The sequence below is a fragment of the Nansenia antarctica genome (assembly GCF_963989245.1).
Source record: "Nansenia antarctica genome assembly, chromosome: 2".
Taxonomy (NCBI): Eukaryota; Metazoa; Chordata; class Actinopteri; order Argentiniformes; family Microstomatidae; genus Nansenia; species Nansenia antarctica.
The window spans coordinates 29078439-29103993 of NC_137675.1; the positions used below are offsets into that span (position 1 = coordinate 29078439).

At 44.0% G+C, this 25555-nt stretch overlaps 1 protein-coding gene across 1 annotated transcript; it reads left to right on the forward strand.

Annotated features, from left to right (window-relative positions):
* Positions 1–16940: 16940 nt before the first annotated feature.
* LOC308150086 (lipid transferase CIDEB-like) lies at positions 16941–18938 on the forward strand (the record flags this gene model as incomplete). The annotated part of the gene is made up of 5 exons (XM_080522952.1): positions 16941–16996; positions 17508–17622; positions 17799–17957; positions 18563–18753; positions 18869–18938. The coding sequence occupies 5 exons, from the start codon at positions 16941–16943 to the stop codon at positions 18936–18938; spliced, it is 591 nt and encodes a 196-aa protein (XP_080379078.1).
* Positions 18939–25555: the final 6617 nt, after the last annotated feature.

Sequence of the window (25555 nt, forward strand, 5' to 3'; positions counted from 1 at the left end):
CCATGGCGGCGGACCAAGCCGCAGACTCTGACATTCAGGCCTACCGGGTCGCTCCTACTGCACTGCAGCTGGAGGACGTGGTGTTCGACGCGGCCAAAGCCACTCTCCTCTGCGACGTCTCCACCGGCCAACCACGTCCTATGGTGCCGGCTGCCTGGCGGCGCAGGGTTTTCAACACCATCCACGGCCTTTCCCACCCGGGGGTGAAAGCCTCGGCTAAATTGGTGGGGATTAAGTTTGTTTGGCCTGGCCTCCGGAGGGACGTTAGAACCTGGGCTGGCTCGTGTGGGGCATGTCAGCGCGCTAAGGTGCACCGCCATACCAAAGCCCCTTTGGCACCGTTTGTGGTGCCAGAGAGGCGTTTTGACCACGTGCATGTGGACCTGGTAGGCCCCCTGCCCCCGTCTCACGGATATACCTACCTCCTCACCATGGTGGACCGGACCACCAGGTGGCCAGAAGCTGTTCCCCTGGCCTCTACTACGGCAGCGGAGGTGGCCCGGGCGTTCATTGGGTGCTGGGTGGCCCGCTTTGGCACACCAGGTGACATCACGAGCGACAGGGGCCCCCAGTTCACCTCGGAGCTCTGGACTACGGTTGCTGAGCACCTGGGGGTGAAGATCCACCGCACTACGGCGTACCACCCGCAGGGCAATGGACTTTGTGAGCGGTTCCATCGGGACATGAAGGCCGCTCTTCGGGCCAGCCTGATGGACAGTAGCTGGGTGGACCGCCTCCCGTGGGTCATGCTCGGTCTTCGCTCTGCCCCCAAAGAGGATCTCCAGGCCTCGTCCGCCGAGCTGGTGTATGGCCAGCCACTGCGGGTTCCTGGGGAGTTTCTTCCAGAGGCTGCAGCTCCCTGGTCGGCCGCCTCTCATAGAACTGTGTTCCGGGGCATTGTGAATGACCTCGTCCCCATTCCGACATCACGTCACTGCCTCCCCCAGTCCTACGTCCCCAGGGACCTGCCATTGGCTAAGTACGTTTTCATCCGACACGACAGCCATCGGGCTCCACTGCGGCCCCCCTACGACGGGCCCTTCCGTGTCCTGGAGGCGGGCGCTAAGCACTTTGTGGTGGACATGGGGGGCAGGTCAGAGCGGGTCGCTATAGACCGTCTCAAGCCTGCTCACTTGAACATTGACGAGCCAGTTCAGTTGGCCCTACCCCCGCGGCGGGGGCGGCCCCCTTCCCCAACCTCTGTCCCTGCCCCAACCTCTGTCCCTGCCCCAACCTCTGTCCCTGCCCCAACCTCTGTCCCTGTCCCAACCTCTGTCCCTGTCCCAGTCCCTTCCATGGCCCGGGCTCCAGCTCCAGTTCCAGTTCCAGTTCCAGCTCCAGTTCCAGTTCTCACCCTTAATCCCCCTCCTGCAAAACGCAGCCGTTTCGGCCGCTTGATCCGCCCCCCGCCACGTTAACTGTAGTACTGTTCATGGATTGCCTGTTCAGTTGGACTTTTAATGGTTATCTTGGTTTTTTGTACCTTCTGGGTTGGTGAATTCTGGGGGGGCCTGTGTGGTGATTCACATTAAGAGACATTCACCAAGAAGGGTTTGTACCTTTAAGAGTGGGGGTTAAAGGGGCAAGGGTTTCCGGTTCCGGGTGAGGTTATTGTGGTTGTCACTGAGAGTGTATGTTAGCATGTAGCAGAAGTGAGAGAAGTAAACATCATCGACTCCAACCTACGTCTGTCGTCTCTTTGTTGCACTTCCCACAGGAGCAACATTTATCAGAGCGCAGCACACTCTAGAGGTGTAAGAGCATGAGGATGTTCAGCTTCACACATTTGAATTCCAATTCTACTCTGAAGGATGGTGTATCTATTTCGGGCCTCACCAATGACCCTCTCCACGTGGATTCTGACAGATGCAAGCCCTCGTGTGGACTCCAACTCTACTGGACTCAGTTGCTTTTTGCCCCTTGTAAATGCTGGGATCTTAAGTTGTGCATTGAAAAGACCAACTGAATCTGCTACATCAAATCCTCGATCTGCCAATATAACATCCCCTGGGTTAAGTTTATCCAAAAACCCACATCTTTCAGTCAGGTGTTTGTCGGATGTTCTACCACCCCATCCGTTAGATATAAAAGAAACAGTTCCTTGTGGTGTGATACCAATAAGATATGTTATGGTATGGTTGTGTTTGTAATTTGAATATGTCTGTGCTCTTGCTCTTGGGTCTCCAGGCTTTTCAATAAATATCTCGAAGCAGTCAATTATACAAGCACATCTACGAAAGACCTGTCTAAATACCATAGGCATTGACAGCATTAGTTCATCTCTATTTGGCCAAAACACAAGTGCTGGAACAAGCTTGGCATTCAATGCATCAATGGTGTTTCTAAATGTTCTGCTAGCAGTTGGAACGGAGACTCTAAAGATGCAGCTAAGCAATGCAAGGGGCAGGTTCATTTTGAGTCTCATAAGGGTTAAGACAAGTTGTTGGAAAGGAGAGAGGATTGTACCAGTTGGTAACAGGGAGAAGACAAACATATAAACAACGTGTAATTTGGCATAGGTGGGCATTCCAGTCATTGTTATCACTTTTTCATCATCATTTTCTAAGGTGGCTTCATCAAATGTACTTAATTTGATCATGTCCTTCAGCCGACGGTTCTCTTCCCTAAGGTAGTTGCATTCCCTCTCTAGTCTTGCAACATTATCCTTGCACCTGTTGTTGTTACACTGCTCAGCCTCAGGAGCAGGTAGCTCTGGCTCCATGTCAGGTAGGCTTTGATCTGGCAGTGCTGGGGCAGCTGCATCTTGCTGCTTCTCCTCACGCTTTTTCATAATTTTGTTGTGCTGCTCGTACCTGTCCATTGCTTTCTCCCTTTTCCTCTTCTTGTTGGGTGATGTGTGCGAGAACACTGATGGAACCCAGTCAGGAGACAAAGGGTTGTCAGATTTGAAACCTATGATTCAAGGCGATAATAACGTTACGGCATTAGTAGCTAGTGCTAACGTTAGCAACCTTTTGGCAAGCCACCTAAACAAACCATGCAGAAATGATTAACGTTGGCTATGTACAGATAATGGCTAAATGCTTTGCAATTGTAGCTAATTATATTAACATTACTTTAGCTAACTTACCTTTGATGAAATGTTCGCTGCACAGACGTGTGTGCTTTGATGGCATCCATTCTTTCTGTCCCGCTCCTGGTACACTTCGTTTGATGGCATTAATCCACACATTTCTCCTCTCTTTATTTTCTTTTTCACTCGGTATCCTATAAAGACACAACCCAGGCCTATCTCCTCGCCGGTTTGTACACCCGATTGCACAGCAACTATCTGGCATGATTGTTTTCTAACCAATGCTACTGTGTTTCCTGGTGCTCTGCAACTTCACGGGCAGTGCCTTTTGCCCGTCAGGTGGGCGTTTCCACTATGCTGTGACGTCACATGAAAGCTATGAATAGTGATAATGAGTTCAATCTGTAAACAGTTATCATTTCAATAGGACGGCCAATGTTGTTTTTTTGATTTTGCATTCCTTGTTTCGTGACAATGATAATGATAATAATACACAACAGGCAAGACGGTTGTACCATAGATCTACGCAGATTAATATTTGTAGATGTTATAATGTTTAGTGAACGAACAATTGTTGGGTGTTTGCCACAAATCGGAATTCTCTTGCCGTGAAATGTGTAGCCTACATCAAATAACATGATGTCGGCGATCTACTAGAACTGCAGGACGACTGCAATGTAGGCTACCATATATATCTGCCATATCATACCGTTTTATATTGAAAAATATGATGGTAAATAAATACATGTGGGACCGATGTATGATATGGCAGAGGTGTGGTGTGTATCAGTCTGTCTCGTTCCAGCGAGTCAACTCGTGTTGACTCAATAAGACATGCTCTCTGCGCTGCGGGCAGTGGGGGGAGGGTTGATGGCTCTCGATCGTTTCCGATCAATGAACAAAGACATCGGGTTTCCCCCGCGGTGTGTTTCTGTTGCGTGTTCGATTTTTGTGGGTCAGTACACACTCCCCCATTGTGAATAGTGGTCGTGTGATTCCACACCTCGTCGCGCTTTAGTAGGTAAAAAAACGTCGCGCCTCTAGTGTTAATAACTTGAACATTCTCAAAGAAATTATTTTGGGGATAGTATAGGAGTGTAGTAAAAAAAAAAAAGTTTATGGATCTGGGACCCTTAACATCATTATTTGATTTTTTCAAATTATCATTTCATTTCCCCACTCTATTAGACAAAATCACGCTATAATTAGTCGCTACTTGGTTTTCAGGTGTGGATTTCCCCCCCCCCCTCCCTTTTTTGAACTCCTCCCTTTCCTTTTTCTATTTAAACTTCCTCTTCCTGGTTCACTCTTCAATTCTCCCTGATGAAGGCACAGTGTGCCGTGAACGTTGGAGCTTTTTCTTTCTTTTAAGCCTTTCATGATATCAGTCTTGCTTGACTTTTTTTTAAAAAACATTCTTGATAGGTTGGGACAGAACCCATATCTACCTTTTAAATTCATTATTCCTGTCAGTAGTTTGCACAAATAATTTTGTACAAACAAATTGCCTTTGCACATGGTTGGGGGAGGGGGAATTAAGTCTCTCCAAATGTTGAGACTCTCTTACACATTGAGTGTGGTGTGTGTGGAGTGAGTTTTGCACTTTAAAAGCACCTTGTGTGTTTCTTCAAATCACAGTTGAGTGTGGAGTGAGTTTTGCACTTTAAAAGCACCTTGTGTGTTTCTTCAAATCACAGTTGAGTGTGGAGTGAGTTTTGCACTTTAAAAGCACCTTGTGTGTTTCTTCAAATCACAGTTGAGTGTGGAGTGAGTTTTGCACTTTAAAAGCACCTTGGTGTGTTTCTTCAAATGTGAATTTGGTGTACTTTTACAGTCCTTGGTTTGAGAGGGACGTTCTTTCCACCCCTGCTTCAAGGCAAAAAAATGTTTTTCTAAAAACAAATACAAATAGATATGACAGGAATAATAGTCAGCAGGCCTTGAATTTAGGCCTATATTTCTTCTTTTATCTTTTATCTTCTTAAAGTATTTTAGTTTAGCTAGCATCCATTGAACACTTACCATGAGCGACGAGTGGACCGCGGTCCGTCGACGGAGACGGGCTTCTCGGCAGGGTCATCTGTCTGGGGGAGGGTCCGGAGGGCCTCAAGCGCAGTATCTACTAAAAAATCAACAACAACATCAACCTCCCAGAGTTGAAAAACAACTTTTCAAATTACTCCAGGCTACTCACCATGCTGAAGTGATCAGTAGATCTCTGGAAACAGGACAGTTTCCAGTGGGGATGATGAAACAAGTTAATAGACTAACATTCTTTATTAAACCCTCATCTCCCCATCCTGACACAAATTACAGAGTGAAACTTAACACAGATGAGTGGATGGTTAATAACTTGAACATTCTCAAATAAATTATTTTGGGGATAGTATAGGAGTGTAGTAAAAAAAATGTGGTTTATGGATCTGGGACTCCTTAACAACATTATTAGATTTTTTCAAATTATCATTTCATTTCCCCACTCTATTAGACAAAATCACGCTATAATTAGTCGCTACTTGGTTTTCAGGTGTGGATTCCCACCCCCCTCCCTTTTTTTGAACTCCTCCCTTTCCTTTTTCTATTTAAACTTCCTCTTCCTGGTTCACTTCAATTCTCCCTGATGAAGGCACAGTGTGCTGTAAACGTTGGAGCTTTTTCTTTCTTTTAAGCCTTTTATGATATCAGTCTTGCTTGACTTTTTAAAAAAAAACATTCTTGATATGTTGGGACAGAACCCATATCTACCGTTTAAATTAATTATTCCTGTCAGTAGTTTGCACAAATAATTTTGTACAAACAAATTGCCTTTGCACATGGTTGGGGGAGGGGAAATTAAGTATCTCCAAATGTTGAGACTCTCTTACACATTGAGTGTGGTGTGTGTGGAGTGAGTTTTGCACTTTAAAAGCACCTTGTGTGTTTCTTCAAATCACAGAGGTTGGGACAGAACCCATATCTACCTTTTAAATTAATTATTCCTGTCAGTAGTTTGTACAAACAAATTGCCTTTGCACATGGTTGGGGAAGGGGAAATTAAGTCTCTCCAAATGTTGAGACTCTCTTACACATTGAGTGTGGTGTGTGTGGAGTGAGTTTTGCACTTTAAAAGCACCTTGTGTGTTTCTTCAAATCACAGAGGTTGGAACAGAACCCATATCTACCTTTTAAATGAATTATTCCTGTCAGTAGTTTGTACAAACAAATTGCCTTTGCACATGGTTGGGGGAGGGGAAATTAAGTCTCTCCAAATGTTGAGACTCTCTTACACATTGAATGTGTGGTATGTGTGGAGTGAGTTTTGCACTTTAAAAGCACCGTGTGTGTTTCTTCAAATCACAGTTGAGTGTGGAGTGAGTTTTGCACTTTAAAAGCACCTTGTGTGTTTCTTCAAATCACAGTTGAGTGTGGAGTGAGTTTTGCACTTTAAAAGCACCTTGGTGTGTTTCTTCAAATGTGAATTTGGTGTACTTTTACAGTCCTTGGTTTGAGAGGGACGTTCTTTCCACCCCTGCCTCAAGGCAAAAAAATGTTTTTCTAAAAACAAATACAAATAGATATGACAGGAATAACAGGAATAATAGTCAGCAGGCCTTGAATTTAGGCCTATATTTCTTCTTTTATCTTTTATCTTCTTAAAGTCTTTTAGTTTAGCTAGCATCCATTGAACACTTACCATGAGCGACGAGTGGACCGCGGTCCGTCGACGGAGACAGGCTTCTCGGCAGGGGCATCTGTCTGGGGGAGGGTCCGGAGGGCCTCAAGCGCAGTATCTACTGAAAAATCAACAACAACATCAACCTCCCAGAGTTGAAAAACAACTTTTCAAATTACTCCAGGCTACTCACCATGCTGAAGTGATCAGTAGATCTCTGGAAACAGGATAGTTTCCAGTGGGGATGATGAAACAAGTTAATAGACTAACATTCTTTATTAAACCCTCATCTCCCCATCCTGACACAAATCACAGAGTGAAACTTAACACAGATGAGTGGATGGTTAACACTAGGAAAGCCGTTTTGATTGATTGATTGAAAACTTTATTAGAAGATTTGCAGAAGTAGGTACATGAAAGTACATATTACATACAAGGTCAACTAACAGGATAAAAACCCAAGAAAGCCACTGGCTTATGTCAATTGGGGTCCTTGATTCTCAATTTAAATAAGCCAGTGGCTTTCTTGTCATCGGGCACCAGTGAGTACAAAGAAAATTCTACCTTTGCACTCGATCAAATGTCAGGACCCTCCTTTCATGACTTTTCCTAGATATGTGCGTTCTACCACCCAGCATCTTTACATTTTCAAAATCGAGTTAGTATAAAGCGATTTTGCAGTATTTCTGTGTGTGTCTGTGTATTTGCCTTGGAATTCGGCTGCAATTCTCTTTTATATCAGCAGAGGTAGCAAGGGGACACACACTGTGCTCAAACTTCAGGCTTTAGTGCTGAATTAGATATAGTGGATAAGACTAATAAGTATGTTACATAATGTGTTTATATATAGGCTATATATAGCAATAGGGATACATAAGATATGTACAGACAGTTATGAAAATGATAAACTGTACAGTTTGTACTATTCAACTGTATAAACTGTACAGTTTGTACTATCCAAGTTCCATGCAATAGTGATAAGATATTATGATATGTGTAGCCTATGTACAGTTATGAATTATACACTGCACAGTATGTACCTATCAAGTTGTGTGGTGCATGCATAGCTACCGCAGCAAAGTAATTGCAGTAGCCTACGTTTGATTATGCATGTACTCATCAACGAATATTATATAACAAACGGATATTTATAATATTGTATATAATGTATTTTTTGTATATCACTGTAGAACACGGTGCTAGACCACTGGACCACCTCAGGCCACCAGTAATAACCATAATTGTGGATTACTATTTACAATTAGTAGTCTCCTAATCTCGCTACAGTTTGAGCGAGTCTGTAACTACTTTTGTTTCAGCCCATTCTTGCCTATAGACAACTGTACAATCATTCATATTGAGTTTATTCACCCAATAAAGTAAAGATGAATAATAGTGCCCTTTACCTTATTATCAGATGTTCATAGACCTGTGTCGGCAATGATAATAATACACAACAGGCAAGACGGTTGTACCATAGATATACGCAGATTAATATTTGTAGATTCGTTTTCGAACATTAGATAGGCCTAGTTGATTTTGGCAACATTGTAGTAGCCAATTGCAGAGTGTATTAATTATTTTGTTTGTTTGAATCCTCACTGTGTTCATGTTATATTGTTTAGTGAACGAACAATTGTTGGGTGTTTGCCACAAATCGGAATTCTCTTGCCGTGAAATGTGTACATCAAATAACATGATGTCGGCGATCTACTAGAACTGCGGGACGACTGCAATGTAGGCTACCATATATATCTGCCATATCATACCGTTTTATATTGAAAAATATGATGGTAAATAAATACATGTGGGACCGATGTATGATATGGCAGAGGTGTGGTGTGTATCAGTCTGTCTTGTTCCAGCGAGTCAACTCGTGTTGACTCAATAAGACATTATGCGCTCTGCGCTGCGGGCTACATTTGATTATGTAATCATCAACGAATATTATATAACGAACGGATATTTATAATAGGCCTACAGTATATAATGTATTATTATTTTTATTCTGAGCAGTCCCACTCATAATAAAATACTGATGTTCTCATAATATAATTATAGATATAGCCTAGCTAAATCGTGTAGACTGCTATGGAGGCATATTGAAACATATTATGATAAATAGGCTACAAGTGGGATGGAGGTAAGGTGTGGGATGGCAGATATATGTATGATATTTTATGGCAGTTTCTCGCGCCTGTCCCGTTCTGTTGTTCAAAGAATATAATATAAAACGTTAACATTACTCTCATGCGCCGTGGGCTCTCGGAAAGCTGCGCGTTGTTCATATTATGTATGAAAATAATGCAATAGGCTACATAGGAATAAGTGTGTTCATATGCAAACATACTCAATGGGATGTAATTAGTAGGCCATTGTTTATCAAAGATGAATCCTGACAATTGAATGCCATTTGAGATCGAGACTCGGTAGCCTAATAGTGATGAGTTCAATCTGTAAACTGTTATCATCTCAATAGGACGGCCAATGTAATGCTTTGTTTTTTTGATTTTGCATTCCTTGTTTCGTGGTAAACTAATCTCTTTCTGATCGTCCCGTTCACAAAAAGCTAAGGTGCCTAAGTCACGTAAGATGTTCGTTCAGACAATACAAGATATATTGAAAAATATGATGATGAATACATGTGGGATGGAGGTACGGGGATGATATGTGGCATGTCCGCTCGCCAACTAAAGCCCATTCTTGCCTATAGACAACTGTACAATCATTCATATTGAGTTTATTCACCCAATAAAGTAAAGATGAATAATACTGCCCTTCACCTTATTATCAGATGTTCATAGACCTGTGTCGGCAATGATAATAATACACAACAGGCAAGACGGTTGTACCATAGATATACGCAGATTAATATTTGTAGATTCGTATTCGAACATTAGATAGGCCTAGTTGATTTTGGCAACATTGTACATTGTAGTAGGGCTGCAACGATTATTCGACATAATCGACGACGTCGATTATAAAAACTCGTCGACGTGGAATTTTAGTGTCGCCAACTGGCTAACGTTATATTGTTAGGGTCGTAATGTTTATGTTAGCTTTACTGTTACATGTTGGAAAACAACGTCTCATGGACAGGGCTGTACATGCTATGAGCGTTTGTGCTATTAATTTATTTGCCCTGTGGCACGCGTGTGACAGACAGAGGCGCTTGTATGTAACGTTACGTAGCAGGGGTTTTCCATGTTGAAGCCAGGAGAACGCGAGATGAAATGAAGTGAGGGGTGGTCGCTATTAAAATACCAGGTAGTCATGGTGGATGATCATGAATGATGCTTGATAAGTGAATGCTATTTCAATTATGTTGAGTCCACCAGCGAGCTGTCTGTAAGATAAACAGCGCCAAGCGTAGCCTACTAACGTGAGCTGTCTGTAGTCTAGCCAGCAATGCTAGCTAGCCAATCAACTAGCTCTGTGAGCAGCTGTAGCTTGGCGTAACGTTAGGTTAGATAGCTAGTTAAGCCGGATTTATGCTTCTGCGTCGCCATTTACGCGCAGCGAAAAGCCACACGACTAATCGCGACTAACCGAAAAAATAATCGACAGATTAGTCGACTACCAAAATAATCGTTAGTTGCAGCCCTACATTGTAGTAGCCAATTGTCCGCTCGCCAACTAAAGCACTTGGTTATAAACATACTAGGCTCTGTTTCTAACAAGTAGGCTTCTAACAAAATCACTGTATGGGACAACTCGTTTCTAAAAAGTGAGTTACAATCACTTGATGTAGGCCTAATGGTTGATGGGGGGAGGGTTGATGATGGCTCTCGATCGTTTCCGATCAACAAAGACAAAGACATCGGGTTTCCGCCGCTCCACCACGTCCCAACGGTGTGTTTCTGTAACCATTTTCTCCTCCTTGTTGCATAAAAAAAAATCAAGACTCGCTCCTCTCAGGAGACCACTATTTATAAATAATAATCCACAGATGAAAATATCTAGCCACACTCCACATATCATACCTCCGCCCTATATGTATTTATCATCATATTTCTCAATATAAAACGGAGGTACGATATATGGCAGATATATGTATGGTATATTATGGCAGTTTCTGGCACCTGTCCCGTTCTGTTCAAAGAATATTATATAAAACGCATCACATGTTTGATGTTTGTCATTGTGTGAAAATGTTTCTGTAGCGAAGAACCTTGGTTCAATCTGGAGCTGATCAACTCCGGACGGCAATAGCTCGTTGTGGGTGCAATTGTGCAAGAATAACACTATTTACAGCGCTGTCATTTATTGCTATATTTATTACTGTTATATATAAATGTGAACATTACAGATACCTGGTCAACACAGCTTGGGATTCCAAGGAAATTACATGGAACTATGTGTGCCGCCATTGGTGTGTGAATGGGTGAATGAGAGGCCGTTGTAAAGCGCTTTGGAGCAGCTTTGGAGCAGCAAAAAAGGCGCTATATAAGTGCAGTCCATTTACCCTTTACCATTTGTGAAAGGGACAACATTGCAATATATATTAGTTATTTTTTAATAATGATAATCAACTTTCATTCGTTAGTAATGAAAACTCCCGCAGTCTCGATCAATCTCCTAGATCAATCTCCTCTCCACTTACGTTACATCTACAATGGCATGCATACGTTATTATATTATATATATATATATATATATATATATATATGTGTTCCTTTTCAGCTGACTCTCTGCTCTGTCCCCGCTTCTCTGGAACTTTATGCATTTTTAGAGGTAGTGTCTTGTCATTTTCTCTTCTTGTGTGACATCGCCATCCAGCGATTTTTGTGCGTCGGTACACACTCCCCCATTGTGAAGAGTGGTCGTGTGATTCGACACCTCTTCGCGCTAAAAGTAGGTAAAAAAACGTCGCTGTTTGTTACAACGGGTGTGCGTGTGGGTAGATGTTAATAAAAAGTTAGATGTCGAAAAACTCTCAAACAACTTTCACGAGCTGTGCGGCAACCGGCCCGCTCCCCAGCTGCTGCTGCTGCGCGCGCACACACACACACACACACACACACACACCACACACACACACACACAGACTCACACACAGACACACAGCAACAACTCCAGAGCTGCTCCAAAGCGCTTCACAACAAACATTCACACACCAATGGCGACAAGCTGCCATGCAAGGCGCTGGCCCGCTCACTGGGAGCAATTTTGGGGTTCAGTGTCTTGCCCAAGAACACTTCGACATGTGACCAGCCGGGGCTCGAACCGCTGATCTGGTTTCTCCTACCACCTCTGATTCACAGGTGGCAACACCACCTATCTCTTTGTGTCTTGCAGACATCTCTGCTTGGATGTCAGCCCACCACCTCAACCTTAACAAGACTATTTAGTCATTCCCACATTGTGTGAAAGATCAACATTATCTGTGGGTTAACTGTAAATTAATAAATAATATCTTGCTTTTTCGAATAATCACTCATTTCAGATTGTCACCTAGATTGATTGACTGGTTGGTTGATTGTTGTGTATGTGCTTTTGTTGTCATTGGACATATATAGGCCTATACAAAAATAGTTTATTGATTAAAAACAAAGAAAAGAAAGTGATGATTCCAAAGAGAGGGAGAACCATGTTTACTGTGAGAAGTCGGTACAGTGACGGGCAGGCCCGGGGTGGCTAATCGGGAGGATCTGGAGTTTTCCCGGTGGGCCGGTCTGGGCCGGTTTTCAGTCATGGTAGTACTTGCAAGCCGATACCGTTCTGGGCGTCTGGGCCGGTACCATTCTGGGCCGATACCATATAAATAGGGTGACCAGATGTCCCCCTTTGTGCGGCCACGGGGCCAGTGTCCATCGCGCCGCAACCCAGCGCTGACATGTTCAGTTGCAGCAGAACGTCCAGATTCTATGGAACGTCTTCAGCCTATCAGGAAACAGCATTCATGTTCCCATGGCAACGGCCCCACGTGGATATAGGGAGCTGGCTGCTTGTGCGAACCACCCGCTGACTCAAAGGGCTCGTAAAGTGAAACTTATTGTGTCAACAATATCTAGTATCAAGTACCCACTCGATATAACAAACAACAGTTTAACGATCACTAAATACTTATAATTTGTGGATTGGATTCACTGTTCTCGTTTGCCGTAGGCTACTGGTAAGCAGTGTTGCCACAGTTACTTTGAAAAAGTATTCTGATTACTGATGACTGATTACTCCTTTAAAAAGTAATCTAGTTACTTTACTGATTACTTGATTTTAAAAGTAACTAAGTTAGATTACTAGTTACTTTTTTAGTTACTATTGGCAGCTGCCTAGGCACCACCCCCCCCCCCCCCCGCAACATAAAAATGAAAACTGGTTTTGCCAAAACTCACTTTATTTTAACAGTAACTTAAATTACATAATTAAACTTTAAACAATAACTTAAAACAACAAAATAAAGAGTCTGTCTTTGCCTCACCCAACATAAATACTTGTTTTTAAACAATAAAATAAATATAATCTTTATTTAACAGTAACTAGCAAGGAGTGGTTTCACAAAACCTAAAACCTACCCTGACCATTCAGATATAATCCTAATCCTAAACTGGGTGAGTCTGAGTTTATCAATGAAGAGTGAACTCAGCTGTCAAGACTGGAAGGAGGCCATGAACACGCTATGGAGGCCATGAACACGCTATGGAGGCCATGAACACGCTATGGAGGCCATGAACACACTATGAGTGAAACAGTGGAGAGGGGCGAGTAAACCAGTGGTTGTATCTCATTAACAGAAGCTTCTCAAACCTCTTGTCAGAAAGTCTGTTCCTTCTAGGCGTGAGCACCAAACCTCCCAGACTAAAGAGCCGCTCTACAGGAGCGCTAGATGGGGTTGGAGTGTTATACTTCAAGAAAATGTTCTTAATGTTTGGATACTGATTCAGAATCTGAAGCTCATGCCCTGACCTCAAGTAGTCCATGACTTCCTTTTCTGACGAGTAGGTCTCCTCTGGCTCCGCCTCAAAAGCAAAAAAGTCCATCTCGCCTTGGTTGGCAGTCGTGGTGGGTACACTGGCAGGGCTCTGTGCTGCAGGAGCAGTTTTGCGACATTCTGCTGTGAGAAGCTCCTTTACTTGCTCCCTCCTACCTTCATCTCTCAGCCATCGGAGTTTGAATTTTGGACAACTAGCAGCTGCGAGAAGGGCATCTTTGTTGTCCAGCACACTGGCAAAACGAGTCTGGATAGCCTGAAAGATATAATTTGATATGTTTATTATTATCTAGTTGTAGCCTATAAGGTCTATTATTTATACCTTTATTTACTAATTATGTATGCAATTAGTTTGTGCAACTGACAACCTACATACTGCAGTATGGTGTGACTCTGCTCCATGTTCATGAATAGTGCAATGAAAATGTATTTATTTATCTTTAAGATGGAACAACATAGCATACCTGCACTATGGCATCTGGAAGGCCTGCAGTCATCTTGGATAGGGTGTCTTTCACAGCAAGGGTCTTCTGCATCAGGACTTCAAGTGTGGGCAGTAAAGTCCCATACGGACAGTCACCTTGTAGGATATCCAGTGCTACAGTTAGAGGCTTCATGACGGTACAGTACTCATGCAGGTACGGGTACTCCTGGTCTTTGAAGCACTTCACTCCCAGCTTGTTGCACAGAGTATTCAGCTCATTCATGGGGATTTCTGCGATTCTCTTTATGGCTTCGTAAAAGGAATTCCACCTTGTGGATGTCGGTACCAGGAGCTTTCTTTTGTTAACCTCCTCCACCGTTTCTGACGCAACGGTAGATCGGCTTGCTTTCGTCCAGAGAGCTGTGCATTTTGCTGTGCTGCTCCTATACACAGCCTTGCTCTCTGGTTTGGAAGTAATGTACTTCTCCACATCACTTGTAGAAATAAGGTTGAGGGTATGTGAAGCACACCTTTGGTGCGGGGGAAGAATCAGCTGGCCATCACTATCATCCTCAGCTGATAGGATTTCTGACACATCTAAAAAAGTGACGTCATCCGTGGCCGTGAGAGTGGACTCCTCCACCGTCTCATCATCGGACTCTGTGACAGCAGGCTGATAGACTTGAAATGCCTTGACAAAGTTAGATCCATTATCTGTCACTGTTGCTACTACTTTGTTGATTAGTCCATATGAGGAGTGAATGTTTTCGATTTCTGCACCAATAACATCATACGTGTGTCTACCGCGGATTCTCCTACACGCCAATGCAGCCTTGTTGCGCTCTAATGTGGATCTACTAATCCAGTGGAGCGTTACTCCCATATAGCTCCTATTGTTAGCTGTCCAAATGTCCGCTGTAGTTGACACATAGTCGACCTCGTTCAGCGCAGCCTTCAGATTTTTTTCCATCTCTGCATACTCCTTCTCCAAGTACGAAGAAAAATATGTTCTGTGAGGTAGCTCGGCATTGGTAGTAGTGGGGATCTTGTTAATGATCAGTGTGGATGTATCAACACATGTATTACACTCTAAAGTGAGGAGAAAACCAGTACTTAGTACTGTGATTAGTAGATCCACATTAGAGCGCAACAAGGCTGCATTGGCGTGTAGGAGAATCCGCGGTAGACACACGTATGATGTTATTGGTGCAGAAAGAGGGCGAGTCAACTGTGTTTATGGGCAGCATTTCCTCTACAACATACCGCCCGACCAATTTATTCAACTCTCCCACACTTACAGGTTGTGATTTTGTAGGCCTACTTAAGTCCAGCTTTTGTTGCTTGAGCGGTGTGGGACCTCCTGCAGAAGTCGAGGCCGCGGTCTCTGGGACTTTCTCTGCGAGCTTGACTGTGCTGTGCTGAGATTCCAAATGTTTGTTTAAATTTGATGTTGTGCTTTTACCACAGGACAATATTTTCTTGCCAGCACAGAGTGTACAACGAACATTTATGTTCTTGTCATCCTTTGCTGACACAAACTCAAAATAATCCTTATATTTCCAGCTATTTAACGCATATCTCTGTTCTCGCTCCATTGTCTGTTTACACTGTGCAATCAGCGTGGTGATACACGTGAGCGATTCTGCTGCAACCTCGTGTTGAAAACGTGAGCACTGACGTCACTCCCCAAGACGCGAGAAAAGCAAACAAATGTTTGTTTACTATCGAACATTACAAAGAAATACTGCATTTAGCCTAAGTTATGAGGTAGTAACGCAATAGTAACGCACAGTCACTTGAATAAGTAACTTTAATCCGATTACTGATTTGGAAATAGTATCGCGTTAGAATACTCGTTACTGAAAAAAGTATTCAGATTAGAGTAACGCGTTACCGGCATCACTGCTGGTAAGTGACCACTTTACTTGTAAACATACTTTTATTTTAGGATGTGTTCAAAATCAAGGACTGTGTTCATCTATTTATGTGTTTTAGCATGTTCATGTTCCCTCAGTATGTTGTGTGATGTTATAAAAACGTAGTTAGACGTTCGTAGCGATGTACCACTGTTAGCCGCTAGCTGTTAACAGCGTTTGTTGCTGCAGCAGAGTGATTTTTCTCCCAGTCTCTGTCTGAGGTGCACCAACATTCAAATACTTGTGTCGTCCTAAAAAAAAAATCCGATTTCAAAAGCATTTGAAAGCTTACAATCTGTAGTTTCAGGCTATGTAAAACACTGAAAAATGACTTGGGCAATTGGGCAATTGGTTTATCCTTAACCAGCTGTTATCACTGTCATTGTCTGAATGAGTGCAGAGTTGTGTTTTATGTTTTCGTCTAGTGTGTGCGCGCGTTAGCCTTGACAGCTATGTCAATGCATTTGTGTTGCAAATGGGAGGCAAGTTAGCTAACTAGATAGCCTACATACTCAATCATCTACAGGCCTAACACTGTCAGGCTACTTTTCTTTATTAATATACTAGCCTAAATTGATACTGCACTTTGACTTCACTTTCTGCTCCATACAGATACTTTATTGTGAGGTTCACATTCAAATAAAATATATTTGTTATATATTTGTTAAGTTTTTATCTGCATAGTCTATTAGTGGATGCTACTGAATAAACCAAACAGAATAGGAAACAGAATGGAAATGCATATATATTTAAAAAATTGGATAGACATAGCTCTCAACTCGGCCAGGGGAAGCGGATGCTACTAGGGGCACCTAAAGTTCGGTCCGGGCCTGTTGAGAGGGTATCCCACATTGTCCCACACAAACATACTCCTTGTCCCACATTTGGTTTGTTGGGACCTGGTTACCCTAGTGGTGTCCAGCAAGGGATTTCTGCTATCACAGTAGAAGGCACAGGTGAGCTGTTGTACCAGTGTGGGAACAATGAAGCAAACCCATGACATAGCATCCTGTAAATGTAGAGAAGACTGTAGAGAACAGTGAGTCCGCTATTACAGACTAAAATACCAAGGTTGTAATTACATGATTTTAATATAGGCTACTGTAATCGGTTGTGAACTAAAGTGGGCCGGTCTGAGGCATGAAACTCCAGAGCTGAAAATGAGTCCCACTCCGACCCTGGGACCATCTATATGAGGGTTTGTTTTTGTTCTATAATTAGTGAGCCATTAAGATAGCTTTGTACATCTACAGTCTGCGGTTAAGTGTCTAGCTGTCTTACTACGGCAATGTCAATGTGTCAACGCTGTGGGACCCCATCAGTGCACATGGTCAAGTTTAGACCATTGGAAGGGCAGCCAATAGGGCACATCCTCTAATTTCGCCACTCAAAAGGGCATTTTTGCCACTCAAAAGGCCACTTAAGCAAGACGTTTTTCAACCGTGGGGGCACCAGGAGGGGCGGTCGCCCCCCCTGCCCCCCCCCAATGAGTCCGCCAGTGATCTGTGTCATCAGGTCTGAAAATCATCTTCACTCTTCCTCTTCCACAGGTCCGTGTCCAGGCGTGTGTGGTCGGCTCCCCAACGGCCGTTCAGAGTGGTCACCCAAGACAGGGAGACCAGGAAGGGCGTCACAGCCGGCACTCTGGAGGAGCTGAGAGACAGGGTGAGAGAGAGGAAGAGAGAGAGAGACTTGATGCAAAACACAATGATTATGAAAATATGCAACACAAATTAAGAGATATTGAGGAGAAAAAACCAAACACATAATACAGATTTGACTTCATACTCACTTAGTTGGACTGTTTCCTGAAAATATCCCTTGGCTTTCTGTCTGTCCAGGTGTGCGAGGCTCTGCTGCTGTCCCTGTCCACCATGTGTCTGTCCCTGGTGTGTGAGGAGGACGGGACTGAGGTGGACTCTGAGGACTTCTTCATGTCCCTGCCTGACAACACTGTCCTCATGGCCCTGGAGCCTTGCCAGACATGGAGACCCCCTGCTGTAGGTTGTCTGTGGCCCGATACTGTATCAATATTAGAGTATTTTGCTAATGTAGTCTCATCCCTAATCTGTGCATCTCAGTGTGCATGTACATTAGCCTGTCGTGACGTTAGAATTATAAGGTTCTATCTCCATTTTTGTCAAAATTGAGTTTTGTACATAATCTGATCCATTAGGTGTTTATTAATGCATGTGTGGTGTTATTTTTTAAAATGTTGACATTTTTGAGTTAGTAATTCATGAAATACAAAGGTTCCATCTCACAAAACATAATGGATTGTAAAAACTTTGACGCTCAATATCTCTGAACTGCCCTAAACGGAGATAGAACCTTATAATTCTAAGCTCACGCTGTGTTAACGAGTTTTACGATTAATGTTTTGTATTTTATTGTGTTGTATATTTCATATATATTTAATGTAGCTTTGTAATCATACTAATAGTGTAGACAGGGAGCAAAAGACACCTTGGTCTCAGTTTTCCCTGGATAAATAAAGAAAAAAAAGAAAGAAAGAAGTGTGTGTGTGATCCATAAGGATCTCGACATGGAATTCTCTGCCTTACCGTCTAAACTAAAGCCTTGTTTCTCTCATCCAAACCCTCAGGGAAAGGCTTACTCCAAACCCCAAGATCAGATCAAGCCCCGGACAGGAAAAGACATCGCATGTGTGACCTTTGACCTGTACAGACTGAACCCCAAGGACCTCTTTGGTTCTCTGAGCGTGAAGGCCACCTTCAGGGGCTGGTATTCAGTCAGTGCAGACTTCAAATGCCTTGGGCCCAAGAAAACCGTCAGGTGAGCAGAGGATATGGTGACTTTGTGCGTGTAAGGGGGGGGGGTATTGTTTTTTTTTTTTTACTAATTACTGCCTGTATATTCAACTGATTCACTCACGTTCTTCCTCTCTCAGAGAAGCCCTCCGTGTTGCCTCCACCCTCCTCCAAGCAGCTGGTCATATTATGATCAGCGCTGATCTCTAAGATCATAAACAATAACATAAATAATGCCCGCATCCTTTTCAGAACTGTTGACAGACTAACAAATCCCCCAACACCCATTGCTCAGGAATTTCACTCAACTAGTAAATGCAATGAGCTTGCATCCTTTTTTAACAATAAAATAGAAACCATTAGACAAGGCATTAGGTCTTCTGTGTCAGGCATGAAAAACATGTCCCCATTAACAACCCCAAATAGGGCGGACATAACAACCATGTCACAATTTAACACGATTGATTACAAGACCCTAGATAAAATCATGTCACGTCTTAAACCATCCACCTGTGCCCTTGATGTCCTGCCAACAAGCTTTTTAAAAAACATATTTAGCTGCATGGCAGGCGAACTAATACAAATAATTAACACCTCCCTTTCATCAGGAATCTTCCCTGAAGCCCTGAAAACTGCAGTTATTAAGCCTCTACTAAAAAAGAACGGCCTAGACCCATTTGTACTAAACAACTACAGACCCATATCAAACCTTCCCTGTACAGGAAAAATTATTGAAATGGTTGCCCACGAACAACTTAGCAATTATTTGACCCTAAATGATCTCTTTGATGACTTTCAATCAGGCTTTCGCCCCCTACATAGCACTGAATCGGCCCTTATTAAGGTCCTTAATGACATTCGCGTAAACACAGACTCCGGAAAAATCTCAGTTTTGGTACTACTAGATCTTAGTGCTGCCTTTGACACTGTAGACCATGACATTCTAATAGATAGACTAAAAACCTGGGTAGGACTTTCGGGCACTGCCCTAAACTGGTTTAGATCCTACCTACAGGACAGAAGCTACTATGCCTCCATTGGCAACTTTGTATCTGACCAAATTAAAATGACATGTGGGGTTCCCCAAGGGTCAATCCTTGGCCCCCTTCTATTAAATCTCTACATGCTTCCATTGGGACACATCATAAAAAAGAACAAAATTGCCTACCACAACTATGCGGATGACACTCAAATCTACATAGCCCTCTCACCGAACAACTATAGTCCCATTGACAATCTCTGTAATTGCATTGAGCAAATAAACGCCTGGATGACACAAAACTTCCTCCAACTAAACAAGGACAAAACAGAGATAATTGTATTCGCTGCACCTGACAAAAGATCGAAAGTCAGTGCAAAACTTGATTCTCTCTCTCTTCACAGTAAAAAACAGGTCAGAAATATTGGTGTAATTCTAGACTCCGATCTAAACTTCAACAGCCACATAAACTCAATAACTAAATCAGCCTACTATCACCTGAAAAACATAACAAGAATGAGAGGTTTGATGTCCAAGCAAGACCTTGAAAAACTCATCCATGCATTTGTTTCGAGTAGACTTGATTATTGTAATGGTCTATGTAACCCCTGCCATATGGGCGGGGCCTGAGTTCTATTTTAAATAAGTGGCGGTATTACCTGTAATAATAAACTATTCAAATTATGACGATCAGTGCCTCCATTAACTATGTGGAAGTATTTTAAATAGGACTTCCTTTTTAATCCTTTTAATGTATTTATGTTTTAATCATCTGAATATGAATTGCCTATTACCTGTTTATGACACAACACAGTGGCTTTAAATACAAATACCAAAGGGTATATATTTATTTACTAAATGCTAAATTTAAAGTGTTGGTAGTCAATTATAATGTTATACAAAGTCAATAGACAATATTCACAATACAATGTCAACAGACAATATCACAATATCACATAACAAAATATAGGCTCAAAGCCTATTCCAATTCCTTTCAAGGAAATAAATGTAATGTTTCCAATAAACTCAAAGTCAACTCAAAGGATTCACAATTGTACAATATATCATTCAGTAAAATAAAAAGGTGGGCCCACACTCACACACACACACGCACTCTGTAACTCAGTCCATTAACTAGTGTTACCGTTGCAGCTGACGGTGCTTGTGAGCGGGGGCCTTGAAACTGTTATGGCCACTTCACTCGTCCACACGAGTCCAAACAAAAGCTCGTGCGTGGTTCAGTACTCACGTAACCTCGTGGGGAACTCGTAGGTAAACGAGGGGTTTGAAAGATGGTGTAAAAAGAGGCAGAGATGAGGGGGGATGAGGTCCAGCGCTCTCCCACGAGCGCAGGAGAATGATTGAAGGACACTGACGCGAAGATTCAATGGACGGTCTCGAGTTACCCCAGGCGATTGGAAACGGTCTCCGTTGTCCAACGGAGAGCTTTCCTTTGGCTTGGTCTCTCGACTTCCAATTCTCTGGTAGCTTCAATGTGCACCAACATCCAAAGAATAACTGTTCGTTGATTCCCGAATTGTTAATACACACAGCATACACAAGTCTTACTTCCTCGACGAGGTCCTCAAACATTCTGACACGCAACCTAACGCTATTAGTACAAAGTCCCGCCCCCTCTCTCTCAGCATACATTTCATTGGCTAGCTCTTCCCGATGGACCAATGAAATAAAGAAATGAATGAATGACATATAACCAATGAGCGAACTCACATTAGAGTTTGTAAACAAGTACACATTATAAACTTATAACAATGTTAATAACCGTGTACATAACCATGAAATGATGCTTATTTATTAAATGGACTTATTTATTGAAATGCTCATAGCTCACGTTAGTAGCTGGGCTACACTCTCCCCCTTCTAAATGTCTGATGTCCTCAGCAGACTCAATAAACAAACTTTAATTCAAAAACATAAAAGGGTGTAGCGTGAGCTGACTTTGCCTACTCTAGGTCTTTCTAATCTTAATAACCACACCTCGGTGGAAACTGGTAAGAGGTTTGTCCCTTGCTCTACCAGGCTCATCATAGGTAAGTCTCATTATTGGATTTACTAATCTTTTTGGCCTAGCTTGTTTAGGGGAACGTTTTGCCTGTGATCTAGTGGACATTCTTCTATCATCTTCCTCACTGGAAACTGGTTCCGCTTCTGAGTCAGTTTCTGGTGCAGTCTCTGGGTTCCGGTCTTCTTGGGTGCAGTGATCTGGCTCTGAACGACTGTCACTTTCTGACTCTGACTGACTGTTGCTTGCTGAATCTGCATGATTGTCACTTGCTTCCATATGTGCTTCACTCTGTCTTGGACTTAGAGTGGACCTTTCTCTTCTCTCCAGGACCTTCTCTAGGTATGTTCGATAGGATGGCCCGTTTGGCCAGCTGCACTCCAGATCGGAAGAGTCAGAGGATTCACATTCGTGTTGTACTTTGTGGTCGGTTGTCACTCTCTTTTCCTTGTCCGTAGTCACTCTCTTTTTCTTGTTCTGAGTCTCTGTTCGAGTTCTAGGCCTTGAGGGCACGGGGTCATCATTTACTGCTACTGGCATCCACACCAGCTCTCCTATGGGCAGGAGATGATCTCGATGTAGGGTTTTGACCCTTCCGTTCCCACTCTCAAGTTTCACCTTGTAGACAGGCAGGTTTGGCATCTTCTCTGTGACGATATATGGAGTCTCACACCATCGATTCTCCAGCTTGTGTTTCCCTTTGAGGCCTAGATTTTTGATAAGCACTCTGTCGCCAGGCTCTATATTCTGAAACCTGACTCTCTTGTCGTATGCCTTCTTGTTGCGAAGATGTGTTTTGTTGGAGGCCTCCGTAGCCATCTGGTAGGCCTTCTGAAGATCTTGTTTGAGCTTGGTGACATATGATGAGTGCTGACGTTCTCCATCATCGGGCTGTGTCCCGAAGCATACATCCACGGGGAGTTTGGCTTCTCTCCCGAACATTAGAAAGTAGGGAGAGTATCCTGTGGAGTCACATTTGGTGCTATTGTACGCATGTACGAGATGTACGACATGTTGGCTCCAGTGTCGTTTATTTTCTTGGCTTAGCGTGCCCAGCATGGACAGCAATGTCCGGTTAAATCTTTCCAGCTGGGGATCACCCTGTGGGTGGTAGGGGGTCGTTCGGGATTTCCTTATGCCCATTATCCTCAGCAGTTCTTTGATCAGTTTAGACTCGAAGTCTCGTCCTTGGTCGGAATGGATTCGAGTTGGTAGTCCATAATGCACAAAATACTTCTCCACTAATATCTTGGCGACTGTGAGGGCCTTTTGGTTTTTGGTCGGGAAGGCCTGTGCATATCTCGTAAAGTGGTCCGTTATGACTAACACATTGCTGATTCCTTTTGAATCCGGCTCCATGGACAGGAAATCGATACAGACAAGGTCCAGTGGCCCAGCACTGACTATTTGGTGTAACGGGGCAGCTTTGTGGCTTGGCCTTTTCCTTAGAATGCACTCTCCGCAGTTCTTCACATACTGCTCGACGTTGGCAGCCATCTTTGGCCAGTAGAAACGGCTTCTTATCATGTCAGTCGTCCTTTCTGCTCCCAAATGACCTAAGTCATCATGCATGGACTTCAAAACCACTGGCCTGAACTCAGCTGGTAGCACAAGCTGCTGGATGTTCTCTCCTGAATGGCTTTGGCTCAAGCGGTACAGCAGCCCATCCTTCATGACGAACTTTCCCATTTCCTTCTTCATGGACTGGATGTCAGGAGAAGGCACTACATCCTTAAGCCAATCACCATGCTTCACTGCATGAATCGTCGCTCCAATCACAGGATCTTGGCCCTGAGCCACGATGAGCTCTTGTCTGGACAGCTGTCCAAGAGTGTTCATGTGCACGCTTGTGGGGAAAGCGTATACGTCGGGCACACACTCAGGGGACGCTCCAAGTTGTTCCGCAAACCTTGGTGAGGCTTGGGAGGATCCCAGGACACCGACCTGCTGGCAGATGGACTTGACACCAGACTGGGGTATACTCTTCCAGTCGGAATCCTCTTCTCTGGGCTCCAGCCTTGACAGTAGGTCTGCATCGATGTTATTCCGGCCAGGTCTGTAGATGATGTCAAAGTTGTACACTGACAAGTCTGACAGCCAACGATGTCCAGTTGCGTTGAGCTTTGCAGTGGTAAGGACATACGTCAGAGGATTGTTGTCTGTACGTACCGTGAAACGGGCTCCATATAGATAGTCGTGGAACTTTTCGACGAGGGCCCACTTCAGTGACAAGAACTCTAGCTGGTGGATGAAGTAGTTCCGTTCTGAAGAGCTCAACTTTCGGCTGGCGAATGCCACTGGCCTCAGGCCTTCTGGGTAGTTCTGATAGAGCACTGCGCCGAGGCCGGCCAGACTAGCATCCACATGCAGGGTGTAAGGTTTGCTGGGGTCTGCGAACGCCAGGACTGGGGCGTTGGTGAGGCAGTGTTTGATTTTCTCAAAGGCCTCAGTGCACGACTGGTCCCATCTCTCTCCGAAGGGTTCTCGCTCATCCAGGTACACCTCACTTTTTCCCTTTCCAGGTCTTTTCCCACGCTGGGTGGGGGCGTACCCCTTCGTTAACTCCGTAAGGGGACGGACAATGGGTGAGTAGTTGTGGATGAATCTACGATAATATCCACAGAAACCCAGGAACGACTGCAATGTCTTCAGGTTGGTGGGCCTAGGCCAGGCGGTGACAGCCTCGATCTTTCCCGGATCGGCAGCAACACCATCAGCCGAGACGATGTGGCCGACATATTTGACCTTTGTCTGACAGAAGTGGCATTTGTCGATCGAGATCTTGAGGCCAACTTCTCGGAGTCGGTCGAGGACTTTCAGTAGTCTCTCCTCGTGTTCTTCCAATGACTTGCCAAAAACGATCAGGTCGTCGAGATAGACCAGTACTTGGAGGAGGTTCATGTCTCCGACTGCTTTCTCCATCAACCTTTGGAAGGTTGCAGGCGCTCCTGTGATGCCTTGGGGCATTCTTTCAAACTCATAGAATCCGAGAGGACAGATGAACGCAGTTTTTTCCTTGTCCTCTTCGTTCATAGCTAATTGGTAGTAGCCACTCCTCAAGTCTAGGACAGAGAACCATTTGCTGCCAGACAGAGAATCCAGAGCCTCGTCGATCCGGGGCGTGGTGTACTGGTCAGGGACAGTTCGGCTGTTCAGTGTACGGTAGTCGATACACATCCGGATCGCTCCATTTTTCTTTCTGACAACGACTATTGGTGAAGCATATGGGCTTCTGGATTCTTTGATGATGCCCCCAGCCAATAGCTTCTGGATATGTTGTCTCACGTCATCGATGTCTGCAGGTGCGATGCGCCTGGATCGTTCACGGAAGGGTCTCTGGTCTGACATGCGGATGCGATGCTCCACTCCTTTTGCCAGTCCCACATCCAGTTCGTGTAGGGAGAATGCGTCACCTCTCTCAGACAGCTTTTGTCGGAGTCGTGCTTTCCACTCTTCAGGAACAGGTGAGTCTCCGAAATCGATCAGACTTGTGTCAAAGTCCTCTGAGGCTGACGGTTGTTTTGACACCGCTGTGACTACATCGGTGCGGCACAGGCGGCCTAGGATGGTTCCGACAGGTATGGTTGCATCCTTGAGGGACTCATTCTGGATAAGCACTGTGAACCGGTTCACATCAACCGCATGACTTGGAATCACCATGGACTGTAGGAGCACCCCTGCAGGGAGAGGGCTCATGGAGGAGGATTCCACCATCAGGATCTCATCGGGCAGTGGCTGCTTTGTCTCCACTTTACAAGTAGCCTGAGAGCTGCGTCCAGCAGCTAGTGCCAACGAGCCGGGACCCTGCCACCTCACACATCCAAC